The 23,764-nt window shown below is 51.3% G+C and overlaps 10 protein-coding genes across 10 annotated transcripts; 4 read left to right on the top strand and 6 right to left on the bottom strand.

Moving 5' to 3' along the window:
• Positions 1-435: 435 nt before the first annotated feature.
• On the bottom strand, positions 436-2,270 carry EDD37DRAFT_634426 (uncharacterized protein). Its single transcript, XM_062816857.1, has one exon. It carries the CDS (start codon positions 1,908-1,910, stop codon positions 747-749), a length of 1,164 nt encoding a protein of 387 aa, XP_062669228.1. The 5' UTR covers positions 1,911-2,270; the 3' UTR covers positions 436-746.
• A 360-nt stretch (positions 2,271-2,630) lies between these two features.
• Positions 2,631-4,465, top strand: EDD37DRAFT_667092 (S-adenosyl-L-methionine-dependent methyltransferase). Its single transcript, XM_062819290.1, has 4 exons — positions 2,631-3,200; positions 3,262-3,628; positions 3,714-3,826; positions 3,903-4,465. Exons 1-4 carry the CDS (start codon positions 2,713-2,715, stop codon positions 4,291-4,293), a joined length of 1,359 nt encoding a protein of 452 aa, XP_062669227.1. The 5' UTR covers positions 2,631-2,712; the 3' UTR covers positions 4,294-4,465.
• A 518-nt stretch (positions 4,466-4,983) lies between these two features.
• EDD37DRAFT_651510 (uncharacterized protein) lies at positions 4,984-6,410 on the top strand (the record flags this gene model as incomplete). The annotated part of the gene is made up of 4 exons (XM_062818362.1): positions 4,984-5,001; positions 5,049-5,150; positions 5,205-5,245; positions 5,306-6,410. 4 exons carry the CDS (start codon positions 4,984-4,986, stop codon positions 6,408-6,410), a joined length of 1,266 nt encoding a protein of 421 aa, XP_062669226.1.
• Positions 6,411-6,831: 421 nt separating this feature from the next.
• Positions 6,832-9,684, bottom strand: EDD37DRAFT_465628 (fungal-specific transcription factor domain-containing protein). The gene is made up of 2 exons (XM_062813026.1): positions 7,265-9,684; positions 6,832-7,220 (listed from the first exon to the last, which is right to left on the bottom strand). The coding sequence occupies exons 1-2, from the start codon at positions 9,495-9,497 to the stop codon at positions 6,967-6,969; spliced, it is 2,487 nt and encodes an 828-aa protein (XP_062669225.1). The 5' UTR covers positions 9,498-9,684; the 3' UTR covers positions 6,832-6,966.
• Positions 9,685-10,288: 604 nt separating this feature from the next.
• Positions 10,289-12,505, bottom strand: EDD37DRAFT_465621 (general substrate transporter). Its single transcript, XM_062813025.1, has 5 exons — positions 12,104-12,505; positions 11,495-12,048; positions 10,775-11,440; positions 10,650-10,721; positions 10,289-10,589 (listed from the first exon to the last, which is right to left on the bottom strand). The coding sequence occupies exons 1-5, from the start codon at positions 12,243-12,245 to the stop codon at positions 10,422-10,424; spliced, it is 1,602 nt and encodes a 533-aa protein (XP_062669224.1). The 5' UTR covers positions 12,246-12,505; the 3' UTR covers positions 10,289-10,421.
• A 1,240-nt stretch (positions 12,506-13,745) lies between these two features.
• On the top strand, positions 13,746-16,267 carry EDD37DRAFT_465573 (fungal-specific transcription factor domain-containing protein). Its single transcript, XM_062813023.1, has 5 exons — positions 13,746-14,067; positions 14,118-14,362; positions 14,414-15,068; positions 15,124-15,758; positions 15,814-16,267. The coding sequence occupies exons 1-5, from the start codon at positions 13,871-13,873 to the stop codon at positions 16,245-16,247; spliced, it is 2,166 nt and encodes a 721-aa protein (XP_062669223.1). The 5' UTR covers positions 13,746-13,870; the 3' UTR covers positions 16,248-16,267.
• EDD37DRAFT_465599 (uncharacterized protein) lies at positions 16,268-17,524 on the bottom strand. Its single transcript, XM_062813024.1, has one exon. The coding sequence runs from the start codon at positions 17,091-17,093 to the stop codon at positions 16,287-16,289; it is 807 nt and encodes a 268-aa protein (XP_062669222.1). The 5' UTR covers positions 17,094-17,524; the 3' UTR covers positions 16,268-16,286.
• Positions 17,525-17,689: 165 nt separating this feature from the next.
• Positions 17,690-19,425, top strand: EDD37DRAFT_651505 (cytochrome P450; the record flags this gene model as incomplete). The annotated part of the gene is made up of 4 exons (XM_062818361.1): positions 17,690-17,882; positions 17,935-18,285; positions 18,344-19,209; positions 19,273-19,425. 4 exons carry the CDS (start codon positions 17,690-17,692, stop codon positions 19,423-19,425), a joined length of 1,563 nt encoding a protein of 520 aa, XP_062669221.1.
• Positions 19,426-19,621: 196 nt separating this feature from the next.
• Positions 19,622-21,448, bottom strand: EDD37DRAFT_566200 (X-Pro dipeptidyl-peptidase C-terminal non-catalytic domain-containing protein; the record flags this gene model as incomplete). Its single annotated transcript, XM_062814087.1, has 1 exon — positions 19,622-21,448. The coding sequence occupies one exon, from the start codon at positions 21,446-21,448 to the stop codon at positions 19,622-19,624; it is 1,827 nt and encodes a 608-aa protein (XP_062669220.1).
• A 407-nt stretch (positions 21,449-21,855) lies between these two features.
• EDD37DRAFT_566145 (cytochrome P450) lies at positions 21,856-23,576 on the bottom strand (the record flags this gene model as incomplete). The annotated part of the gene is made up of 5 exons (XM_062814084.1): positions 21,856-22,053; positions 22,104-22,238; positions 22,292-23,149; positions 23,201-23,295; positions 23,348-23,576. 5 exons carry the CDS (start codon positions 23,574-23,576, stop codon positions 21,856-21,858), a joined length of 1,515 nt encoding a protein of 504 aa, XP_062669219.1.
• Between the last annotated feature and the right edge of the window lie 188 nt (positions 23,577-23,764).

Raw genomic sequence — 23,764 nt, 5'->3', positions numbered from 1 at the left:
AGTCGCGGAAAGATGACCTGCATAGTCACGGCTCAGTAAGCCACTTCAGCAGCTCAGCGCAGCCTTCATGACCTTGCTGGTAGGCATTTCAATGCGCCAGCTCATGCTGTACATTGGCAGAACGCTCCTCCGGCACCAGTATTGTCGTGTCGACAACTCGACGGACAATATCTTGGAAGCGCAATAAGTAGTACATGCTATTTCTTTGCGGCTGGGCGTTTCTCTGACCTTTGACAGTTTGCCTGGCAAATAATAGCTGTTAGATGTAGAATGGCAAACGAAGCGCGGTCCAAGATCTTGAAGTCAGGTTCTATGGCGCCGAGACAAAACAAGATTCAAGTTTGCAGTTCCACCTGCAGACGCAAACATGCCAAGACCGACATACAACCTTGTCATTTTCGCCTGCGGCCTGAGTGTAGGAGAGTTGAGTCCATCGTTTTGACCGCAGTCTGCTTTAACAGCCGCTTTGAGCTTCGCTGTGGCATGTACAGCCATTTCCTTCCATCACCAGCCGTAGCATCCTGGCATGTTGGCTGGTTCCTCGACCCTCGTACCCATCACGACCTTTACACCAGCGACGAGCTTAACCTCTACCGGCCTGACTATGCACGGGACCTCCAACAGCACTCATCTCCTTAACATGCCGGACAACGAGGAGAAAGAGACAGGAGCACGTCGAGTCGTTGGACTCATTCCGCATTGGTATGCTGAAATTACTTCGGAATGAGTACCCAATGCACGTTTGACTACAATTTTGCCCGGAGTGGGACGTCCTGCCTGCGGTCTTTGTCATAATCCACCCACGCCTTGATCTTCTTGCCCGTGAAGTCTCCAGTCCGATGGCTTTCTCCCGGCGGCGGAACATTTCGGGGTGTGTACGGTCCGCCGGTCAGCACTGCGTTCGCCGCTGTCTCGAACTCTTCATAGGCATATTCCTGAGGATCATGGCCAAACAGCCAATCTGGACGAGGCATCTCGATTGAGCGTTTGTCTTTCTTGAACTCTTCCACATCGAAGTTGTGCCATGCATCACGGGTTTCGATTCCGATTTTCTGTGCCAGGGTTGCCCGAGCATATCTGATTATAGTTAGCGTCCACATCATTGGTTGCCGAGCACTCGAGGCCAGAGCGTACCGTATCTTCTCACAGGTCTTGAGTGCGAGCTGCACCCTGTCTTTACCGGCCATTTCAAGACAAATTGCAATGGTTCCTGCATCCTCAACGGCCTGCCCCGCGCCCTGCCCGCTTGTGGGAAGAAATGGATGGGCCGAGTCACCCAAAAGGATCATTCGACCGTGTTTGGACGTCCAACCAGGCAGTGGGTCCCTCCAGACCAGTTTGTAGTCAACAAGTTGACTCTCTGGCGTCCACTTGACCAGATCAATAATCCGTTGATCCCAACCCTCCACGACCTTCAGCACGTCCGCTATTTTCCCCGGATATGACCATGACTCTGCGATATCCCAGGTGTCCTTGTGAGTGCACGTCCAAACAATGTCCTGGGCTCGCCGACCTGTGCCGATGATGCAATGGACGTCGCGGCCGATGTAGGTCTCCATCTTGTCATGTTTGCCCTCGAAAGCCCAAGCTAATTTGGGGTCCTTTCTTGCTTCCTTCCCATCGAACCAGGCGCGGAATACGGCATAGCCGGTTGCGATGGGCTTGTCACTCCGACCTATGATAAAGCTTCTGGAGTTGCTGTGGACACCGTTGCAGGCCAGCACACAGTCGGCCACGATTCGCTCACCATTGACCACGACTCCTGCCTCGTTCTCATCCTCGAAAAGGTCGGTCACACGACGACCAAGCCGCACATCGATGCCAAGTTCCAGAATGTGCTTATAAAAAATGACCTGCAGGTCACCTCGGTTGCTGCATCGGTCAGTGTTTGTACTCACGGGTCGGTCCATACTGAACTTACGCTGCGTAGCCAGAGCCAGCTGAGTAACCGAGCATGGTATGTCCGGTCAAGTATTCGCCCGTGTGCGTGTATAGGTTCATCCGCGCATAGTCACACAAGATTGGTTCCAACTGAGCATGCACCTTGCCATCCCCCCATTTTGAGATGATGCCCGCCGCGTTGCCTGTAATACCTATCACATCCCCTGTCCATGTTAGTCGCACGTTTCGGTGACGTAGCCGGAGATCGTACCTAACGCTTTGATCTCCGGAGCCTGCTCGAACGCAATGACTTTGTGACCTTTTCGATGGCATTCGATGGCCGCAACAGACCCTGCATAACCCAGACCAATGATGATCACTGTGATGCCGCTGGAGTTGGGTGGTTGTATACCATTGGGTCCCGATGGACTCAGCCTAGCCTCCCCCATTATGAGCCTTTGAGCGTTCGTTTGGCCTTCCCGAATGAATCACTGCCAGCCCCCTATCTATGCCTCTTCAAAGTCTTGTCAGCGGACTCTTGGAGCTCAAATCCAGCAGTGGACGCTTCCTAAATGAGCTTGGAGGATTAACCTTCGGCTTGCAGAATGCCGCTGATTCCAAACCGTGTGGTAAAATTGGAGCCTCCGGTGTTGGGGATCCTATTCACCCGGAAACTCCACAAAGCCCCTAGATTGCTTTGATCGGGACAGCCGTGCACGGAGATCGCCTGAACCGCATCTGCGGTGCATGTCTTATGCATCAGACGCCCGGGTACAATATTGTTCTGTGTGAAAGAATCATTGCACATTGCACATTGCACGCCTTTCCACGATGTCACTTCTGCAGAACTTAGTACAGGACATCTCGTCCTTAGGGACAAAGCTGTATCAGCGCTTGGGTGACGACACTGGACATCTTTACGAAGCAAAACCATGGAAGACATATGATCATGAACTTCCGGATCGCGAATCATGGCAGCTTAGCCAGCAACTCATCGCTGATTGCGAAGAGCTCATAGCTCTTCTCACGCCCACCAAAATCAAGCTCGTTACTGAATGTGTTGCCAACAACAGCACCGTGGGACTAGGCGTGGCCGCCGACTTTCGCATTGCCGATAAGATCATCGAGAATGGTGGGGAAGCGTCGTTGTCCCATCTCGCCCGGAAATGCAAGACGGACGAACACAAGCTTGGATGTGTCATGCACATGCTCGTACAGAGACACATCTTCAAGGAAGTGGCTCCAGATGTGTTTGCAAACAACCGCCACAGCTACGAACTGCGAAAAGAGACCGGTGCCACCGAGATGATGCTGATAGAGTGAGTTCTCCTACGTCAACACCTACGTGGCCTTGTTTTGTGACTGGTGCTGACTTCATAGGACAAACGAGGGTTATCAAGCCGGCCTGGGCTGGCTCCCGGTCATGAAAGACCCGGAAAAAATGCATGAGCACGACCCTGCCAAGGGCGCCTTTGCAACAGCTCTACAAGTCGACTTGGGGGTATTGCCGTATCTTGGGACGCCCAAGGGTGCAAACCTACTGAATAACTTTAGCATCGGCGTACCGTGGCTCTCTGGCATCACAGTTGTGGCTACAAGAACTGACTTACCATGGGACAGCTTCGGTCCAACAGTTTGTGATGTTGGCGCCGGCCCTGGCGGTGTCATGCTTGAAGTCCATAAGAAGTATCCTCATCTCAACATCATATGTCAAGAGCTGGAACAGATGATCCCCGTGCTTCAAGATGTAAGTTCTCGCATATATCCAGCATTCAATGCCCCGAGTGTGGTCCACCGAAGTGGGCAAGAGTGCTAATATCCTGTCCGAGCAGACCTTTAAGGACTATCAATCAGACCTGGATCACGGCAACGTCAAACTCGAAGTCTACGATTATTTTACCCCCCAAAAAACTGTTGCAGACGTTTACTGGCTACGGGGCGTAGTGTAAGAACATCTCCTCTCGCTCACTTGTATGCAAATATCATAGCCTCCACTAATACTTATCTCGCCGCATTTACAGCCGCGACTACGACGATGATACCTCGGCCCGCCTCCTTGCCCAGCTGGTTCCTGCGCTCAAGAAGAATCCGCGGGCCAAAGTCTTAGTCAACGAACTCATAGTGCCCAGCTTGATAACTCCACAGTCCCAGATCGAAGCCAACACGCCAGCCGCCAAACGACTGCCACCGAACCAGTCTGGCTATCCACAGGCGTGCCACATGATGCAACTTAGCACTATGGTCCTGATGGGAGGCAAGGAGCGCACTTTCGGTGATATTGTAAAAATCGGTCGGGCCGCTGGCTTGCGTGTAAGCAAGTTCCATCAGTTCAGGATGTTCACTGGGACAATCGAGTTTGAGCTCGACGACGTGGCTGGTTGGGAGACAGGTACGGGGAAATCGAGACTGTGAGCGGGCAAAGACACGCTCATGCAGGACTTAGGCATTAATCCCCCTTGAGATTGGTTGGAGACGTCTGGCAGAAGCAAAGAGGAAGAATTCGCCCATCCTGAAACTCCTACCGCACCCAATCAAGCATGAATTAAGATCCGTCCATCGAATTCACGTATACATCAGATGGCAGGTGATACACTTGCAGATAGAGTTCTGCGCGCCATCAAGGGTTGTCTGTATGTAGAAATGCGCGTTGTCTGTACGATGCAGTGAAGCGATACAGTGCGAGCATCGCAATACTCCTGTTTATGGTTGCTAGACACTCAGTGAGCAATGCATTATGGGAATTAGTGTTGGTGTTCATTGACCTCCGCAGCAAATCCTTTCCCTTGGCTCGAAATCTCTCCGTAATGCACAGACAGACGTGTTCGATCATCACGTCCCGGGAACAACACTCCGCCACCAAGCCGGTTGGGGTACAGTCTTTGTCGGTTCGGCGTGCATCCCCACCAGGTGCGAATTGTCCGGTAGTCCAAAGTCGTAGACCTAACTATAGTGGTGGCTCTTCAATCAGCGAATGTCAACGGCTCCGAAAGGCTTCATCAAGTACAAGTCCGCAGAGTCAACCGAGGCTCAGCATTACACGGAAGGGAAGAGCTGCAAGAGACGAAGGCCGAGCACCATACACTGTTAACCTATATAGCCAATATGGCGATTGCTGACAAGGTAACCCCACAAAAAAGGCTGTTGCTTCTCTACTAAAAATGCGGCAGAAAAAACAATCCCATGTCGCCATAATCGGTGCCGGCCCGGTAGGCATGATGTGTGCTGCTAAATTGGCAAATGCTGGAATCAGAGTGACTGTGTTTGAGAAGGTAATGCCCAGTCTAACACCACCTACGCAATGAGGGACTAATCAGGGCGGAAAGGACGCAGAGATTGACCCACGGCCGAAAGCATTGACATATACGTGAGTGAGGCTCATCTACACAGCATGGCACGAACATGTAGGGTTTGACCAGGACTGCAGGGCGCCGGTTTTGGCGGATCTTGCCAAACTAGGCATCCTCGAGGACGTCGTCAAAATCTGCTTCGCCGATGAGCGTGCAATCTGGACATGGCGGAGCCTCGGAGGCGGTGTCCTTGCTGAAATGCATTGGTCTCTCTTGGAAGATGTGCAGAGACCCGACTTGCACAAACCATACACATTGCAATGCGGACAGCACTTACTGGCGAAGGTTTTGGTGGAATACTGCAACCGCTTCGAACACGCCAAGGTTCTGCACGGCTACCAGCTAACCAACCTCACCCAAACAGACGAGAAAGTCACCCTGTCGATCTCCGAGTTGGGAATGGATCCGTTCACATTCGAAGCGGATTACGTGATCGGCGCCGATGGAGGAAGGTCGGCGACTCGCAAGTTGATTGGGCAGCACCTCGACGGATTCACCTGGGATGAGAGCTTTGTTGCAATGAACATCCATTTTCCTTTCGAAAAGTATAAGTGGGGTGCCGCGAATTTCTTGATCGGTGGAAAGGATTGGGCAGTCGCCGGCAGGACTGGACCTGGTAGTGATCCGTGGCGAGTGGCGTATGGCGTGGAACCAGGCTTGACAGACGAACAAGTCTTGGAAGGAGCGCCAGACAGGCTCAAGGCAATCTTGCCTGGTCCAGATGAATTTCAGATTGTGCAATGCGCACAATACAAAGTGCACCAACGTCAGGTAAAGCAGTACAAAGTCGGCAAGGTTATGCTCGCTGGAGATGCCGCACACCTCAACAACCCCATCGGCGGGTTCGGCTTGACCACGGGCATGACGGATGCAGGATGCATTTCAGATGCATTGATTGCTGTCATCAGTGGCAATGCGCCCGAGCAGACACTCCAAGAGGCCTGCAACATCAGGCATGAGATTTGGGCGACCATCAGCAATCCTGGGTCTCAAAACTTCAAACGCATTGTTCAACAAGACCCAAAGGCTATCTCGAAGGAAGACATGGATTTCTTCAAGCGTTTGAATAATGATGAAGAGTTCCAGAGATCGGCTTTGCTGGGCTCTTTGCGCATCCATACCCCACTCGGCACGTTCCCAAGCCAGCGAGGTACTGAAAAGGTCTATGGCCTGGTAGACTGATCAAGCCTCAGTCTGGCTTTCCGTGACAGCTCTTGGCTCTACTCAGGTCTTGGTGGGTCCGCTTACCAGGAAGCCTGTTTCCGAAAAGAGTGGCATTGTCTGAAAAACAGTACGGAGTACCCCAATCATACAACTTCATCTTTCAGCAGGCTCAAGGCAGTCGGTACCTCGACAGCAACCCAGTAGAATAGCACTGATAAGACCGATAACGTTCCCAACCTCAAAGGCAAATCGCGACGTGTTGAATACGAAAAGGTCCCAGTGCCTATCACGTTACCTGTATGCATTCGATTTGGGGGCCCACAGCAGTCAGACTGTGCCACCTTTGCTGGGAACAGGCTCGCCAGTCCATGAGTAGGACACTTGGGCTTACATAATCGTCTATTCAGGACTTGGTCGATTTGACTAGGTGCCAGTGTGGAAGCTGTTGAGTTCCGACAACCTGACACTTGAACAGCGGCTGAATGAGAGTGAATTTACAAGTTCACCCGAAGGTCACTGGAAGGGGTCTGCGAACGTTAAGGGGAGTAGATATTTTTCGTCCAACGACAGGAGCTCAATTTGGATCTGAGTACATCTGCATCGCTGTGCCTAGTATGGAAACAATGCCCCATGTTTCGTGTCGTGTGAAGACTGTCGCCCACATGTACATCAGCTGGGCCGAAAATGGTTGTGTCGATTGGAAGGAAGCTGGGTTTGCTTCGTATAACGTCCGCTGCACGAGATTGTGGACGTTTTGCTCGTCGTCTGTCAGTGGTTGCGCATGCTGCGTAGCTTCAAGATTCTGCAGCCATTTGCTGATAAACAAGCCTGCATTCGGTCAATGGCAGTCATAAAGGTCATGAAAAACCTACAATTGTCGAACCAACACAGATAAGATTGTGGACTGAGTTCTAGAAACCCCCTCCTTGCGACGACGTTTACACCGGCTTTCACCACCCTTCGAAAAGCGTGGACAGCGAAGAGGGCTGCTTTGGAGGAGATTCTCGATCGTTGTATGTTGCTGCATTGGGTGCTCATGGCTTGAGCAATGTCCTGCACATTTTGCCGGCAGATGACCGCCTTCAATCGAGATATGTCTACGCACAACATGACGTACGCAACCCGAAGCATAGCCATGGAATCATACGGCAAAGCGATTTTCTCTTTCGTCCTGACGGATGCTTCTGACGCAGAGTTTGTAGCGATCAGATGCCAGCTTTCAAGTGCCGCTTCAAGTCTCCCAGACCCAGTAAGGCTGTCCGAAGGCGATGCTGCTTGCCGCGACTGCCATATTTGCTGGAGGAGGGCACTCAGTATGACATGGCATCCAAACGTACTACACCTGATAGACTGAATGTCCGCGCCAGACATCAAGTTGCGCAATGTGATTTGGAATGAAACGGTCGGAGTACTCCTGTGACTACCCCAGGACGCCGCGCTGTCCGCTATCCATGTGGAATCGTGGCAAGGCAAGTCCATCTCAATTTCCGAGTTTGTCAAGACTGGTGGAACATTGTACGCCATGGTCAGATCATTGAAAAATGTATATATGACAAATTTCGTCCTTTTGGCAGACTCCAGCTCAATCCAATCATGCCATGAGAGAGACGAATCCTGAGTATCGTCGACCCAGCGTCCGCCTGGGTTGCTGACATAACGAACAATGTGGGCCAGATTGGACTGGAAGGCTAGTGATTCTTGGACGGCGTCGAAATCGTCGCGCCAGACACCAAATACCATGGTAAAAAGAAGTGATTGGAGCACCCACGTGGGCCGGCCTTTAGACGTAAATGACGTCCTCTCCATCTGGTTGAGGATTGATAATCGAGCAGCTCGGTGTAGTTGTGTTGCGACATCTTTCTCCTCATGATAAATCGCGCCTATGGCAGCCATGGCAAGTAACAAGGGAGGTTGAGTCCCCTCCGCTTGGAAGGTGGGAACATGCACGCATGGAGCGTGGATCAAAAAAGCATCGAAAAAGGCCGTGATATATCGTTCCAATCCCATGCATGATGGCAACAGAAAGGTATCCGGAACCCTGGCTAGACTGAATACGTTTTCCATGTCTTGCACAATAAGATCTCTTTTTCTTTCAGATATATACAATGGACTCTCAAAGCCATCCGGTTGGCTAAAAGTGATGAACTGGGCCGGGTCTACGTCGAGGGTGTCGCCTGCATTAGGCGGTGGTCCGACAAGACTTGCCAGTGATTTGTCTATATCGAGGCTGGAAGCGTGGGGAGTAAGATGGTCCAGCGATGGTAGGTCCAGAAGATAGTGCATCGATGTGTTTGGATCATCGTTCAAAATCCCATTCGATGCCGAAGGCGTCTGGAGTAGTAATTGGCTTCCGTCCATTTCTCCCATAAGGCTTTCAAAGTCGAAGTACTCGAGCGAGTGTTGAGTTGTTTGCTGGTCAATTGCTACAGGTAGGGCTAGATCGGCGGCGTGATCCATGTGCTGCGCGTTTCCTGTCGTTGCCGTTTCCAGTGAAGAAGCTTGGAAATGAATCTCCATCTGTGGAGGAGCCTCAGCATTGGGCGGGGGAGTTTGACGCATGGTGGTTGCCTTGGGTGATGCTCCGGAACTGAACGCATTCCTCCCTGCAGAGCCACCACTTGCGGGTGGCGGCGGAAGCTCAGAATGGTTGCGCGCAAGATGTCTTTTGACAAGGTCCTTTCTCGTGAACGTCGCATCGCAATGCGGGCAGCCAAAAGGTCGTTCCTTTCTATGGGAGCGTTCGTGCCGAGTCAGATGCTCCGCCCGAGCAAACAATTGTCCACATAGAGAACATTTATGCTGCCGGCGCTCGCGGGGGCCAGATGAAAGACGGGGCGAACGTACGCGCGGTCTCTTTGTCGGTGAGCGGCCAGACGCGTTTTCAGAGCTCAAGATATCCGGCGCAGAGGTCGATAATGGAGCGTGGTCGGCAGAAGTGCTGTGTCGACTGCGTGATGCGTTGGTGATCTCGCCTGTCCCATCTAGGCTTGATGCAGGCGATCTAGGTCTCGGGTTGGAAGCAGCTGGTGGGCGCGGCCGTATCTCAATAGCCGGGAACCCGGAGCCTCTGCCTACTTTCGTGCCCCATACCATAGCAGTGAGCATCTTGACGGGGTTTGTGCTCCTCCACTCCTTTTAGGAATCCAGAGAGCAAAAAGAGCGTGGAGTTGTGTTGGAGTAAGAACACACCAACGGATGGAAATTTCCTTAAGTGAAGATGCAGTGTGAAGAATGACAGGCCACAGCCCCGCGTGACCCGTCCGGCGATTACAGGGTGCCCCGCACTGACCTCGGGCATGTCAAGCCGTGGGTTAATGGCTCGCCTGCCCAGGCATTTCTTGAACCCACCAAGATAGGCCTCAGTTAACAACCTTGGCCTGCGCATAATCCCATCGAAAACGGAGACTGTACTGCAGAAGCTCATACTGTCCGTGCGCTATCTCGAAAACGTCAATACGCCTCGCTCGCTGATATCCCACCAGCACAATCCATGATCGATGTTACCACTAGCAGTTAATCCCCATGTACTATTCATACTAAGAGAGAGCCCGACTAGCCGCGCTTTCGCCCAAATTTGTAAACCTGTCTTCCGCGCATTTTTTTTATCGATGGGCGCGACGGATATTTTCGACTCTTTGATACCGAGAGTGGCGTCTCCAAGCCCCGGGCGTCGTAGGCCTGACGCTATAGAGATTCTCATTGAACAACGAGTATGAAGAATAAGTCTATAACAATCATAGACATTAGTCTTGGGGACTAGGCTCTAGGCAATTAGACGTAAAAGAGCGGAGTTTCTCAAAGTACACCCCCTTTTACAGGAAATTAGGAACCTCGCAATCTGAAGGATGTATTGTAGGCTTGTTTCAGAGGGTACGTATTTACATATCCGGAAACATGTACTCACAGCCTTCCAAGCATACTATATCCATGCTGAGTTGAATTGCCCCTCTTGCCCTCCCCTAAGATGGCCTGCTCACGAGGGCAGCCAGATAGCGCGAGTCTGACCCTGGAAGCTCTTTCTGCACCCAGTTACAGAGCCTCAACATGGTGAGCATCAGCGTGCTTACTGGCAACAGCAGCGGTCTCGGTAAGAGCAATGTTGGTGGTCCTCACACACTGGTACCGTTTGAATTTTAGCGCAGGCACCTTGTTCTCGAACATCTCGTCAATCTCTTCAAGGGTGCGATCTTTGGTTTCCTGATCATGCATTAGCAGATGGTCTCAACACCATTCCTCATGGGGCCACTTTGAACTGACCGGAAGGAAGAAGAAAACGAAAAGGATGATGACGATATTGGAGCCAAACCATACATAGCCATAGCGGCCGCCCTAAGATAGTTCAGCGAAATGCTTTCCTGAGGCATTAGCGACCGTCGACTTACCCAATTAAGCTTGAGGGGATTCAAAAAGTATGGTGCTGTGAAGGTAACAAGCCAGTTCCAGAAAAAGGCGATACCGATCGCGCTGCCCAGAGTGTATCCACGCAGTCGTTGTGTCGGGATCTCACCGGCGCTCAAGTAAACATAGGGCGCGATACAAAAGTTGTAGAAGAAGAGGTAGATGATGGTAAACGCAACCAGGACCTTGCCAGCAGTGACACTCAGGGTACTGCCGTGGTAGATGACGGCAAGTATCAACATGCAGATAGCCTGGATGAGGAAACCGACCAGCAGTATGGTGCGACGTCCGATTTTCGTGATGGCCCACATAGAAATAATGGTTGCCACCAGTCCGGCGGCAGTCATGCCGATACTTTCTTCAAAAGCCTTCGTCTGGCCAGCCACAGAAAAGAAGTATGTGCCGTAGACCAGAAACATCAAGGCTCCGGAGCCTCCCAGACAAGTCATTATACTCCAGGACAAGAGGGTGCGTCGAAGGTTCGTCTTACGGAAAAGATCCAGCATTGCCACTCCGTTGACCAGAGCCTTCTCGTTCTCGAAAGCCTGTTGGATTGCTTCCAGTTCCAAGTCGATGACTACCGGGTTTGTCTGTTTGTTGCGGAGTCTCGTCAGAGCTGCCCGTGCCTTTCCTGGTTGGTTGTGCTCGATCTATGCCACATTGTTAGCCAGCCAGTAGTTGAAATCACAGGGTAAGACATATACCAGCCATCTCGGAGTTTCCGGCATGAACGGCAGCGCAACGGCCATAATGGTTGGCATAACAAGAAAAATCCCAAGCGGAATCTGATAAGACGCCTTACTGAGTATGGGTGCGGTATAGTTGTCGGCGATTGATCCGATAAGAAGTCCAATGCTCACGAGAACATTGAACATACCCAGGAGTGAACCACGCTGATGAGCTGGAGCGGACTCGTGGATGTAAAGCTGAGGAATCACATCAAAGAGGCCGTTTGCAATGCCGACGATGAAACGCCCGGCGTACAGGGCTCCAAAACTTGTTCCTGCCATCATCAAGATGACTCCCACTGCATTGAAAACTATGGCGAGGGCCATGGACCACCTTCGGCTCACGTATTTTCCAAGTGGGCCAGCGGACATGCCAGCTAAAAAGGCGCCGAGAGACATGAGAGAGTTGATCAGTGTTTGTGCCGTGGGTCGAATGCCATAACCAAAGGTGGCCGTCTTATCTGGGTAACCGAATACCTTCAGGAAGCCTGGCATAGCCTGCATGCCAGCAATAGCACCAAGGTCAATACCTGCGGTGGGGTGTCAGTATCCCTTGTCAGTCTGAGGCTATAGAGGGATGCTTACCGAGCTGGAGGCCACCAAGGCATGCGATAGAGCAGTATACAAAAGAGCGCCAGTGGTGCCAGAATCCTTCATGGGCAGAAGTGTCAACATGGCGATCGTTTCCTTCAGCCATTGCTGTGGTTGAGGCTTCTTCTTTCGACATGTTTGGGTCGCCCGGTCAGTGTGCAGCACTATACAGGATGTCTATCTGTGATGTCTTGAGGTTGATCCTGAAATCAGAAATTGAGCACTCGGACGTCCTCCTCGAATGAATTATACCTGTACAGGATGGTGAAAGACCAGCATGGGGTAATTGGGATCGTGGGGTAGAATCTGGGGTCAAGCATGAATTGGCAGTGAACTAGAAAGGTGCATGGTTTACGTTGGACCGAGGATTTGCAGACTTCGACCTGGAGAGTGTGCGTCTTCAAGGCTGAAGAAAAATTCGCGGCGAGCCTGGACCTCGCCAGCTGCTAATTTAGCGACGGCGCTCACATGCCGAATGTCGAAAACGCCACTATCTTTGATTCTCTTCGCCAAAGCTTAAGCGTGCAGCGCTTGGGCACCCGCGAAATCTTGTGCGAACCCGACCCAGATGTGAGGGTCAATGTCACTCAAGTGTAGATGTGGCTATTACCTAGGTAGTGCATTTACAACACGGTTGGCGACGCCTTGACCACGATACACGCTTTTCACAGTCTCAAGCTATGCGGCCATCGTCTTGATCCCCCGGGGGCCCAGCGCTTACATTTGGGGCCCCGCACATATGTATTGCCTTTGCGCAACTCAATCGATGGCGTCTCGATAACTTTCGCGGGAAATGGCCCAAAGCCCCTCCAATCTTGGAGTTGGGCATAAACTCCTAAAGCAAGGGCCAGAACTCTTGACAAAGTGGCATGGAGGAGAACTAGCGGCTCTGCCGGCTCCGGACGCCGGCTTGGGGTAACTAGACACTGACCAAAGCCAACAAACCGGCAATGTCAAGCCGGTGAAGCCAAGATTCCCCTGTCAACAACCCACAGAGCCCGATGCAAACCAGCTGTGTTTCGCTTTTAGGGACCATATTTCGTCTGGAGTGTACGCACTGCCCAAACGCGGCCCAAAGTAAGTACGGAATAAAGTACGGTACTCCCCACCAGTCGTAGAACTCCAAGATTTAATGGGGACCCAGAGTGTCTGGACTCTACGTATGTCACCGTAAGTTAGCTCAAAACGCAGCAATGTCTGATGGATATCCACGATCCCCTGAGACAGATCTGCACAGGCCATACTTGGGATTGACTGCAGCATGATGACAGTTGCATTATTGTCGCACTCCGTACTGGACGCGACCATTGAGAACGCATCTGACGACTGTGCCCTCCACCCAAACTTGGAGGTTACTCAATTAGCCTGGCGCCAACCACTGGACGGATTCTAACGGGCTAGTGACCGTCAAGGTCATTGTTCTAGAGATTAGTGCGGACACCTACCCTGCAGAGCTCGACTTCAGTGAGGTATTCAGGCTCTCATTGTGGCGGTTTTTCGGCTTAGGTAACTGTAAGTTAGTGGGCCTGGCCTTTCACCGAGGCTCACCAAAGCACGGCAGGTAACTGCTAGTGCTACCGTAACTAACTTAATGTACCTTAACCATGTGACCGTCTCCGTAGACCTGGGCGGGGTCTGTAAGTTCCCCGCAAGGAAAGAGTTCTTTCCTCCACAATCTGCAAACGCTGCTGGCGACATCTTCTCCATCCTCACTTCTCACTGTGATAAGATCGTCCCGAAGTCGCTCACAGGTCTATTCCAATGACGGCCAGCAACCTTGCGAACGATGCTACTAAGTTGTCGACGCAGGATCGTTTGCCATCGGGCAAAGCTTGCCTCGGTTGCCGAAAAAGAAAGAATCGATGTACTGGAGAACGCCCAGTCTGCAGCTTCTGCCAAAAGCGGAATCTAGACTGCCATTATGCTACAATATCACGAAGAAGCGTTGCTAATCAAAGGTGAGAATCCTGGCACAATTTGCAAACGGTAACTGATCGGCGCTGGACAGCTACATTTGGTCACTGCAAGAAAAAATTCGAAGACTTGAAAGAGAGACAAAGAATTCACCGAGTGAACTGGTGCAGGACATACCAAGTTCTCCTCCAAACACCAACCACAGCGATGCACACAACATGGAGCAAACTGAAAGCCCTACGGATCAGAGGTCCTTGAATGGTTGCTCTACAGCTGATAATTGTGCCTTTGATGAGGTGGCATTGGTTGACGACTCCTCTCCAAGTGTTCTGACTTACAGTAAGCACGTGGTGATCGCTACAAGACTTTCTTTGCTGATTGATTCCGCAGATGAGACTTCAGTCCACACTATAGTCCGTGATGTTGTACTGGGATCCAATGCCAGTCTGTCAGAGAATAGCAGCACGCAATCCCGCAAAGCCTCGTCTTCCCCTCACAAAAGAGTCAGACGGGAAACTGTTATCCGACGTAGCAACGAGCTCGACTCCGACAATTTCATCCTACCACCGTTCGTACTCGCGAAGGAATTGGTGGACAATTTTTTCATCCATGTGTATCCTTTGTATCCTATCCTCCACGAATCGAGCTTTCGCAAAGAGTTCGCGGCTGCCTATCGAGATTCAACCCAGTTGACGACTGCTTGGCGATCGATTCTGAACCTGGTCTTCGCTTTCGGGTGCGACTATGTCAATATGACGCTGCAGGAAGCATTTGACCTGGCTCAGACGTTCCATGACCGCGGTGCGGACCTTATACTCTCTGTTTGCTTTGAGCAAAGTACCGTGCAGATTGTGCAAGCTCTGTTTCTACTGACTGCTCATCTACAGAGCGATCTCAAAATGAACAAATGTTGGTTGAGTATTGGTTGCCTAGTGCGGACCGCGCAAGGTCTCCGTATGAACCAGGACCCTTCCAACTGGGACATCACCCTGGTCGATCAAGAGATCAGGAAGCGCTTGTGGTGGGGGATATATTGCCTGGACCGGTAATTCATTCGAGTGGCTCGAGGAACGAGTACGTCGCTGACAATGGTTCTTCAGGTTTGTTAGTCTGAAGCAAGGACAATCGCCAACGCTCTTGTCAGAAGACGCGCCTCCAGTAGGAGTGCCCTTGACGTCGTCCAGTGGCCTGTCAGAGGTGGACACTAGAATGTTGCCAGAGCTGCTCGAGACACCTTCGCCGATTTATCTCTTCAATGCCATGGTACAGCTGTCACACATGGCCGAAGCCATTCCGATTCCCGCGTTCGGAGGTTTCGATGTGCTATCAGAGAGGTACATCGCTAGGCCTGACGGACAACTGGAACTTGATGAGGTGCAACTGAGCCTTCAACTCGCTCAAGTCAACGAGCAAGAGGCGAAGCTTGCGGTGTGGAAGAGGAATCTTCCCGACCATTTGCGACACGAAATCATGTGTGCCGATCGAGAGTCTAGACGTCAGTATCTTATGCTTCACCTGCGTTATCTGCATATCCGACTCCTCATCCATCGGCAGATGTTCTCAATGGTAGTGAGACAAGGCAATCGCAAGGTGATCATGCCTTCACCGGGCTATTTGAGGTCAATCATCACTGCAAGCGTCCAGCAATGCGCCGAGTGCGCCACACAAACAGTAACAATCATTACGAATAATGAAAATGCACGAGCTATCGGGCCGTGGTGGTATAACATCCAATGTGAGCTGCGAGAATGACAACAGAAACTGTTGAGAACCAGATGCTGACAGACCAGTGATGTTTACGGCTCTAGGAACACTTCTTGCTGTCCATGCTAGTGCCAACCTTTTTCCTGATACAAACACTATCGCTATTGCGGCCTCGATCAATGATGCGAGTAACTCAATGAGTCAGTTATCAGCCGTTAATGGACTTATGGCCTCTTGCTGCAAATACTTTGAGTCGTTGAGGAGACGAATGGTCAAGGTGAAGGTGGGAAAAGAGACGAGATCTAGCGAAGAACTCAATGTCGCTCAATCCCCCATGTATGCTGCAGGTGACGCCGACCAGCAGGATGAGCACCGGCAACAGGCTCCGCACCCCAACGGGACAACAAATGCCTCCGTGAGCCCTGAAACAGATGGTGCTGGTTCATTGGACGAGGATTGGACCAGGCTATTTCTCGAACCACTGCTACCAGATTTTACCAACGATGTTTTCAACATATAGCACACGTTGGCAAGAATATTCATCGAGCTGCATGTTTTATCAATGGAAGGTTGCTCCTCCTCCACAATCGAATATTTGACCTGTGATGAATTGTGCCTCGGGACTGGCAATGAAGTTGACCGTGTGAGCGATATCCTCGGGTCGTCCATGCCTCTTGACGCACTGTTTTTGAATCAGCATGTCAAACAGGCGATGCGATCCATCGGGCTGAACGTGATTGTTCCAGACCGCCTCCGTTCTGATCAAGCCCGGAAGAATGATATTAGCAGTGACTCCCGGTCCAGCCTCTACCGCCAAAGATCGTGTGAAGCCCAGAATTGCCGACTTTGCAGCGACATAGATGGAAAGACCCCTATCGGGCAACTGGAGTGTTCCCGAGGATGTGTTGATGATTCGCCCGTAACCGGCCTTTTGCATGTGTGGCAAGACTGCACGAGCAAGGAAAAAGGCCGCGTCCATGTTGACATTCATGATGCGCCTGTAGTCTTCTGTCGAGTGTCCGAGGAGTGGAATGAACGGATATACGGCGGCATAATGAATCAGGACGTCGATTTTGCCGTACGTGCCGACGACGTCCTCGATCAAGGCATTGACCTCGGTGTCGCTTCCGACATTGCAAATGCGATATTCGGCTCTACCGCCACCAGCGGTGTCGATTGCAGATTTGACCCTCTTCAACTTGTCTTCCTGAATATCCACCATGACTACCGTTGCGCCTTGAGAAGCAAAGAGCTTAGAGGTCATCTCACCGATGCCCTGGGCAGCGCCATCGATAACGACGATCTGGCCTGCATATTTGTCTGGGTAGACTTTGATGGGTGGAATGTTGGCGCCGGCTTCTTCCATGGTGATTTTGCTGCGTGGCTCCTTGTCTTGCTCTTTTTGAAAGAGATTTCACTTCCGTGGCAGATTCGAATTTTGGCTTCCCCCTGAATAAATGGTCCGACAGTGATACGGTCGCAGATTGCTCCCTCCCCCGGCTCGCCGCTACTTGATACTTCGCTGAACACGGCAAACCGCTGGCCGCTGTATGTGCAGAAAGATATCACAAATCGGTTGATGCAAACCGCAATCGATTCGGATTCTGAGCTCCTCTGACAAACGGCACCAATCTCGGGGCGAGGCTACCGCAGCCCGGGTGAGAGGGGTACATTATTTCTGCCATGATAGCCCGGACCTCCCCCATCAACCTACCCCAAAGTGCCTTCCTTGACTTCACCACGGAAGCTAGCCCTTCGAGCCATAGTCAGGCCGGTAGTTGATCACGTTCTCAAGGGCGCAAACCGTTTTACACCCGCTCTCATCAAAACGATCTTCATCGCACAGGCTGGTCGATATTTGACGAGTTTGGTTGTTCATGTGCACTCATCCTTCGTGGGTATATACCAGGACCGCACATGGCGTCGCCCAGGGTGAGAGAACAGCTTCGCTTCCCTCTGACGATGGAGGCATTCGCACTGAACACTTTGGTGTCGATGACAGTTCTGCTGCTACTTGTTGCAGTATACCTCGTTCGACAATCCCGATGGCGGTCGAAGTACAGGTTTCCGCCCAGTCCTCCTGGGTGGCGACCTTTTACAGGACATTCTCATTTAATGCCTAAGGAGTTTCATGGGGATAAAGCCAAAGAATGGGGTAATGCTTCGCTGGCAACATGCTATGGTGTGGGGCGCTGACTGAATCATAGCTGATCAACTGGGTACTGAGATGATGCACTTGAGGCTCGGTGGTGTTGACTGGGTCTTTTTGAACTCTTCACGAGTTGTCGAGGACCTGTTGGAAAAGCGCTCATCCATCTACTCGAGCCGGCCAGCGTTTGTCATGGTCGGCGAAATAATCTCCCGGATGAAGCGTTTGGTCCTGCAACCGTATGGAACAGAATGGAAAAATTTACGAAGAGTCATGCATATTCTCCTCACTGGTTCTTCTGCCGATTCTTACAGACCATTGGAAGATCTCGAGTCTAAGCAGGCCATGTGGGAGCTTTTACACAATCCTGAAGAGTGGCATTTGAGCACTATACGTTACGCTGCATCTTGTAAGTGGCTTCGCAATGAGCGCGATGCTCGGTCTAACCGGATGCTGATGAGTCAAAGTCACCATAGGAATGGTCTATGGCGTCCGTCAAAAAGGCCACTCCGACCTCTTTCAGAAGGTGTCGGATGCTCAAGATGAGTTCTTGCGAAATAATGTGCCAGGCACTTGGCTGGTAGATGATTACCCACAGTTGCAAAAACTCCCACGATATCTTCACTGGTGGCGCTCATATGGCGACAAGCTCTTTGAGATCACCCGGGATGCATTCAGGGGCTACTATGATCTCATGGTAGAGAACACCAAGAAGGGTACCCAGAAAGATTGCTTCGCCACCAAGTTCTATGCAGAGACCGAATCCAAAAAGGGGGGAGACTTCGACTTCGATCAAAAGCTTTTTACCACTGGCGGCCTCATTGAGGCGGGCAGTGATACTACAAAGAACCAGCTGAACATGCTGGTGGCAGCCATGGCGGCGGACCCCAACACATGGGTCAAGAAAGCTCGGACAGAACTTGACAGCGTCTGTGGAACCAGTGCAGAGCGTCTTCCCACCTTCGATGACTGGGACAAGTTGCCCTATATCCAGGCTATCATGAAGGAGAGTATGAGATGGCGGCCTAACGTCAATCCCACCGGCTTTCCGCATGCCCTGATCCGTGACGATGAGTACGAGGGCTACGTGCTGCCCGCTGGCACCGTGGTTACGATCAACAATTGGGCTATAAGCCTGAACCCCGAAGAATATGAAAATCCGACCAAGTTCAATCCGGACCGCTTCCTGAACGACGATCTTTGGAATCCTACCAAGGGACATTACGGCTATGGTGCAGGCCGGAGGACGTGCGCCGGTTTCAAGGTTGCACAGAATTCCATGTTCATCTTCTTCAGCCGCTTCATCTATTGCTTTGACGTGCTTGAGGATCCGGTAAGTTATCATCTGCTGTTATGTCGTAATGTCCTCGGCAAACTAACAATCTTGGTTGCTCAGAATGATCCAATCGACACGTATCACATCCCATTGACCCCGCCACCAGGGAAAGCTAATGACCCGCCTTTCAACGCGAAGGTGAGAGTGCGGAGCATGGCTCATAAGGAGCTGATTCTTGGCTCCTGTGCGGATGCTCTGGAGGCATATGACTGATGCAAATCTGGGTGCCTGTGTCGAATGGTTGGCATGTCACCAGAAAGAATCACTGCATGATCGAAAATACAGATTATCCTTCCGCAAGGAATGAGTTGCGATGTAAAGCAGATACTGAAATATAGCTTCCCTCATAGTAAATGCAGGCTTTGCTCGACTTTACTACATCTTTCTCAATACTCGAGCAATCCACTCTTTACAGTCTTGGCACCAGGAGGTAACTCTCTCCGGCGTATTCCCCTCCAAGGTGCAGACGGTGTATACCCCTGTTAAAGACAGGCTCCTGGTGTTTGACGTGCGGGTTGTCCCACTCGGGCAGCGCCATTGTTTTACCGGAAATCTGCAACCTCAAACCTTCCCCCTTCTCGTAAACAACCCCCATCGGCCAGATTCCAATATTCATCTCTACAATCTTGCCTGGAGGGCGGACAAGGTCCGTCCGGGTGTGCGGGTGAAACGGCCAATATTCAGTCGACTTTTCGGGATCTGTTTCGCGGTGTGAGGCACGCAAGATGCCTGTGGGACCGAGGTACTTCACTGGATTGACGTTCTTAACGTCTTTGACCGATTTGATGTCTAAAGGTAGCTCGTGTAGGGGGACGTTTGATTGTTCCATCAGATCTCCATCTGCAGACAGCTTGCGAAGCATGACATAGATATCCAGATCGTCGTGATCAAGACAGGACACGAAGATGCGGAGCTTGGAGAAGCCAGCTAAGGTAGTCTTTTCGGGGAAAATGTAGTCATAGGATAGTATCTCACGTGTCGTAGAGTCGTAGGAGTGGATCTCATCAGCAGCCACATGAGTTTTCGGAGCAATCTCTAGAGACTTGGACGGAGTAAGGAAGAGCTTGGTGTATTTCGTCCTGGGACTCGGGTAATCGGCTTCGATTTGGTCGTATACAGGGTATTTATCGCCGTAGCGATACAAGGAAACACGGACCTTAGGTGTCAACTCCCATGCGTTGTCTTCGCCCTTGAGGTATTTAGTGAAAAAGCGATCGAGGTCCTCGACGGATTGGTGATAGTAATCTTCGTACCACTCTTGATGGGGGTGGAAACGAAGCCATTTATCCTGGTTGTCAATGCCTTGCCAAGCTCGAACGGCGCCCACTGTGTGTAACATACTGGAGTATGAGCCCAAAATGTACGAGGGTACCTTTATTTTGGAGAAATCGACTCGTTTGTTCTCCCAATATTTGTCAAAGAACTCGTGCCGGAAAGCCATAGTAGGAACGTCTTCCTGTCTTCCGCGCCCCGGCACTCCCAACAGCACCCACTTCAGGAAAGGCGCCCAGGGAATTCCGCCACGTCGCATCATGTCTCTGTAGAGATCACTGTAGCCCTCCCAGGGAGCAATTGCCTTGAGATGTGGTGGTTGTTGCATTGCTGCCCAGTACTGAGAGATGCCGAGCCAGGAATTGCCAGCCATCCCAACCGCACCGTTGCACCATTCGAGTTGAGCTCCATACTCGATAATGTCGTAGCAGTCTTCACCGTCCTTAGGGCCGAAAAAGTACAGGTCGCCTTCGGAATCGAAAGAGCCGCGGGCATTGGGGTCCAGAACAGCATATCCACGTCCACACCATTCGTTGGGATCGGGCCCCTCAAATTTCTCAAGTCCGCTTTGGCGACTCTTAGGAACGCCGACCCTGTAAGGCACAACATCCATCAGGTTCGCACCGCCGCCTCCCTTGCCGTAGGGCGAGTAAGGGACTATGATGGGAATCTTCTTTCCGTCAGTTTGTGCTGGACGGTAAATGTCGGCATATATTTTGACACCATCTCTCAATATAATCGAGACATCCTTTTCAAAAATAATATCAAGGTCGAGCGGCTTATTCTCTGGCGTCTTCTGCCATCCTCGAGGCAGTGTCTTCTTCTCATATCCCAAGGGAATGTACGCAACTTCTGGATCCCGGTTAGGCTCATCAGGAGGTGTTGCATCCTGCCAAGCCCAGTCAATCCCTAAGTCCGGAATTGTGCCTTTGGCGTAACCTGACCACGATTTGTCGATTGGCATTGTGAAGGTCTGCGAGTCAGCAAACTGGTGTCGACATGAGTCGCCAACGTTCATGCGTTGCTTCCAAGTTATATTGGGCAGCACTTGTAGCGTGCTGCAAAGAGGATTACCCCATTGGTGGGCGGTGTTCGGTGGGTGCCGGGATTTCATCCAGGATGATTTTGTCGGGCATTGGGGTAGTCAGAGGGTCTTATGAGCCGGCCGGGCATATGTGAATGATTACGCCGCGTCACATGAGCATGGAAGGTCCCACGATCACCCCGGCAATGTAGATACAACGAATGATACCCGTTCCTTTCGTTGTATCAACAGCTGCATTGAGAAACGAAAACGATGAACTGGACGACACATTGGGTACGCATCAGTGGATTGGACATCCTTGTCACGAGCGCAATCTATGTACCTGTTCAAGTCCGGCTGTTCTTGCGAACGCGAACTCGACAGAGTAGACCTGTCTGTTTCACAAGCCACCAATTCACTGTATGCCATGGCTTCTTCCGATCGACTAAGTCAAAGTCGAAGATACGGAAGATCTCCGGGACCAACTTCGACATCTCCATCAAGCTGATATTTTTACCCAGGCAGGTGCGAGAGCCTGTTCCGAACTGGCATGCAGTCAGTAAGATGTAAATAGACGCACATAAATCATCCGTACCTCCAAGAAATATCTGTCCATTCGCTTCGTTGCTTCTTCAGACTCCAGCCACCGCTCAGGACGAAATGACTCCACGTCTTCGCCAAAGACGGATGCATTGCGGTGTGCCACCCAGGAGTTGATGCCTACAACTGTCTAAATAGTCGTCAGTGCCTACCGTGGCACCAGGGTGGAGATTATGCACTTACGTTTTCCGGTATAAAGTGGTTCAAGAGCACAACACCCCCTGCCGGGACGACACGGCCAAGGGTAAACCCCGTGGACGGATGTAGTCGCATTGCCTCCTTCAGCACCGCTTGAAGATAGGGCATTGATACAGCTTCGCTGTAGGTGACAGGTTTTGACACTTCTGCAGCCATATCTCTTTGGTCGATTTCTGATCGCAGTTTCTCCAGCTTGTCAGGGCTCTTGAGCAAGAAGTAGACCACAGCTCGCAGCGCGATCGCAGTGGTGTCAGATCCTGCTCCTGTGAGGACCATGCACATCTTGTACACTTCTGACATGGGAAATTGGTCTGGCTTCTGATTGTGAATACGCAGGAAATGGGCGACAAAGTCTGGGTGCGAAGTCTCGGACGCCTGGCGTTTTTCAACAACGTTGCTTGCGAACCGCCGCAAGCTCTCCAAGGGCGCTCCATCCGCGAAAAATGTTGACATGAGCTTTGTAAATGGAGCATGGAACTCCGGAACGACACCCATCCACGAAGAATAGGACAGAAACCCATCGAGAACATTCATGATGTTGCCAATGTCTTCACCACGATCAAGGAAACCAAATCGCTTTGCAAAAGTAATCTCGCCAATCACGTCAAATGCGTAACATTGCAACCAATGGCCAACATCGACCACGGCATTTTCTTTGCTCAATTCAAACAGTCGTGTCTCGAGTACTTGCACGCAATCACTGATGTATGGTTCGAGTGCTGCTAGTGAGGTCATGGAGAAGCTGTTGGCCACAAGCCGCCGTTCACGTGCGTGCCTGGCAATATCCGTGTCTGTGAAAATGGAATGCTGTCCAGGGGCATCTGACGCTTGATACCAGGGAGACTAAAGATGATTGTCAGTTTTGCCTCAGCGATGAGCGATCCAAAGTCGAACCTTGGTGAACTTAGTTCCATGGCCATAAATAATGCCGAGGCTCTCATCGGGATCATCGATGCTGACTTCATTGGGGCCTATCCTGACGATCGGGCCTGCGTACATAGTCAGATTTGTTTACAATCCGTGGGGTTAGGAGTCACTCACCATAGTGACCGTGAAGATCGATGTTTGTCCACTCGAAGTCACCACTCAATATCTTGCGCAATTTCCACAGCCTGGTCACACTTGCCAGAAAAGGTCCCGGTACATTTCGCAATGGTGTGCCATACCGCACGTAGATAACATAGCAGATCACCAAAAATAGCAGTAAGATGTTCCATGCTCTGATGTTGATCAGATTGCAAAGTTGCAATAGGCCACTCTCTACTGCCATGCTGGCCGTGTATCCATGTACAAATCTGAGCAAGCAGGTGGCTGTACCTTGTCAAGGACTTATCAGTCACCTTCGGTCTCATACAGAGCTGCTTTGCCTCCAGCAGGATTTACCTTGAGCTATGTCCGGGCGGTGCCTAGTTGTGTTGAGGTTAGACAAGCAAACATGATTGGGCAATGAACACCTAC

The sequence above is a fragment of the Exophiala viscosa genome (genome assembly GCF_022695815.1).
Source record: "Exophiala viscosa unplaced genomic scaffold EDD37scaffold_7, whole genome shotgun sequence".
Classification (NCBI taxonomy): Eukaryota; Fungi; Ascomycota; class Eurotiomycetes; order Chaetothyriales; family Herpotrichiellaceae; genus Exophiala; species Exophiala viscosa.
This window is presented reverse-complemented; position numbering and strand designations above follow the sequence as displayed.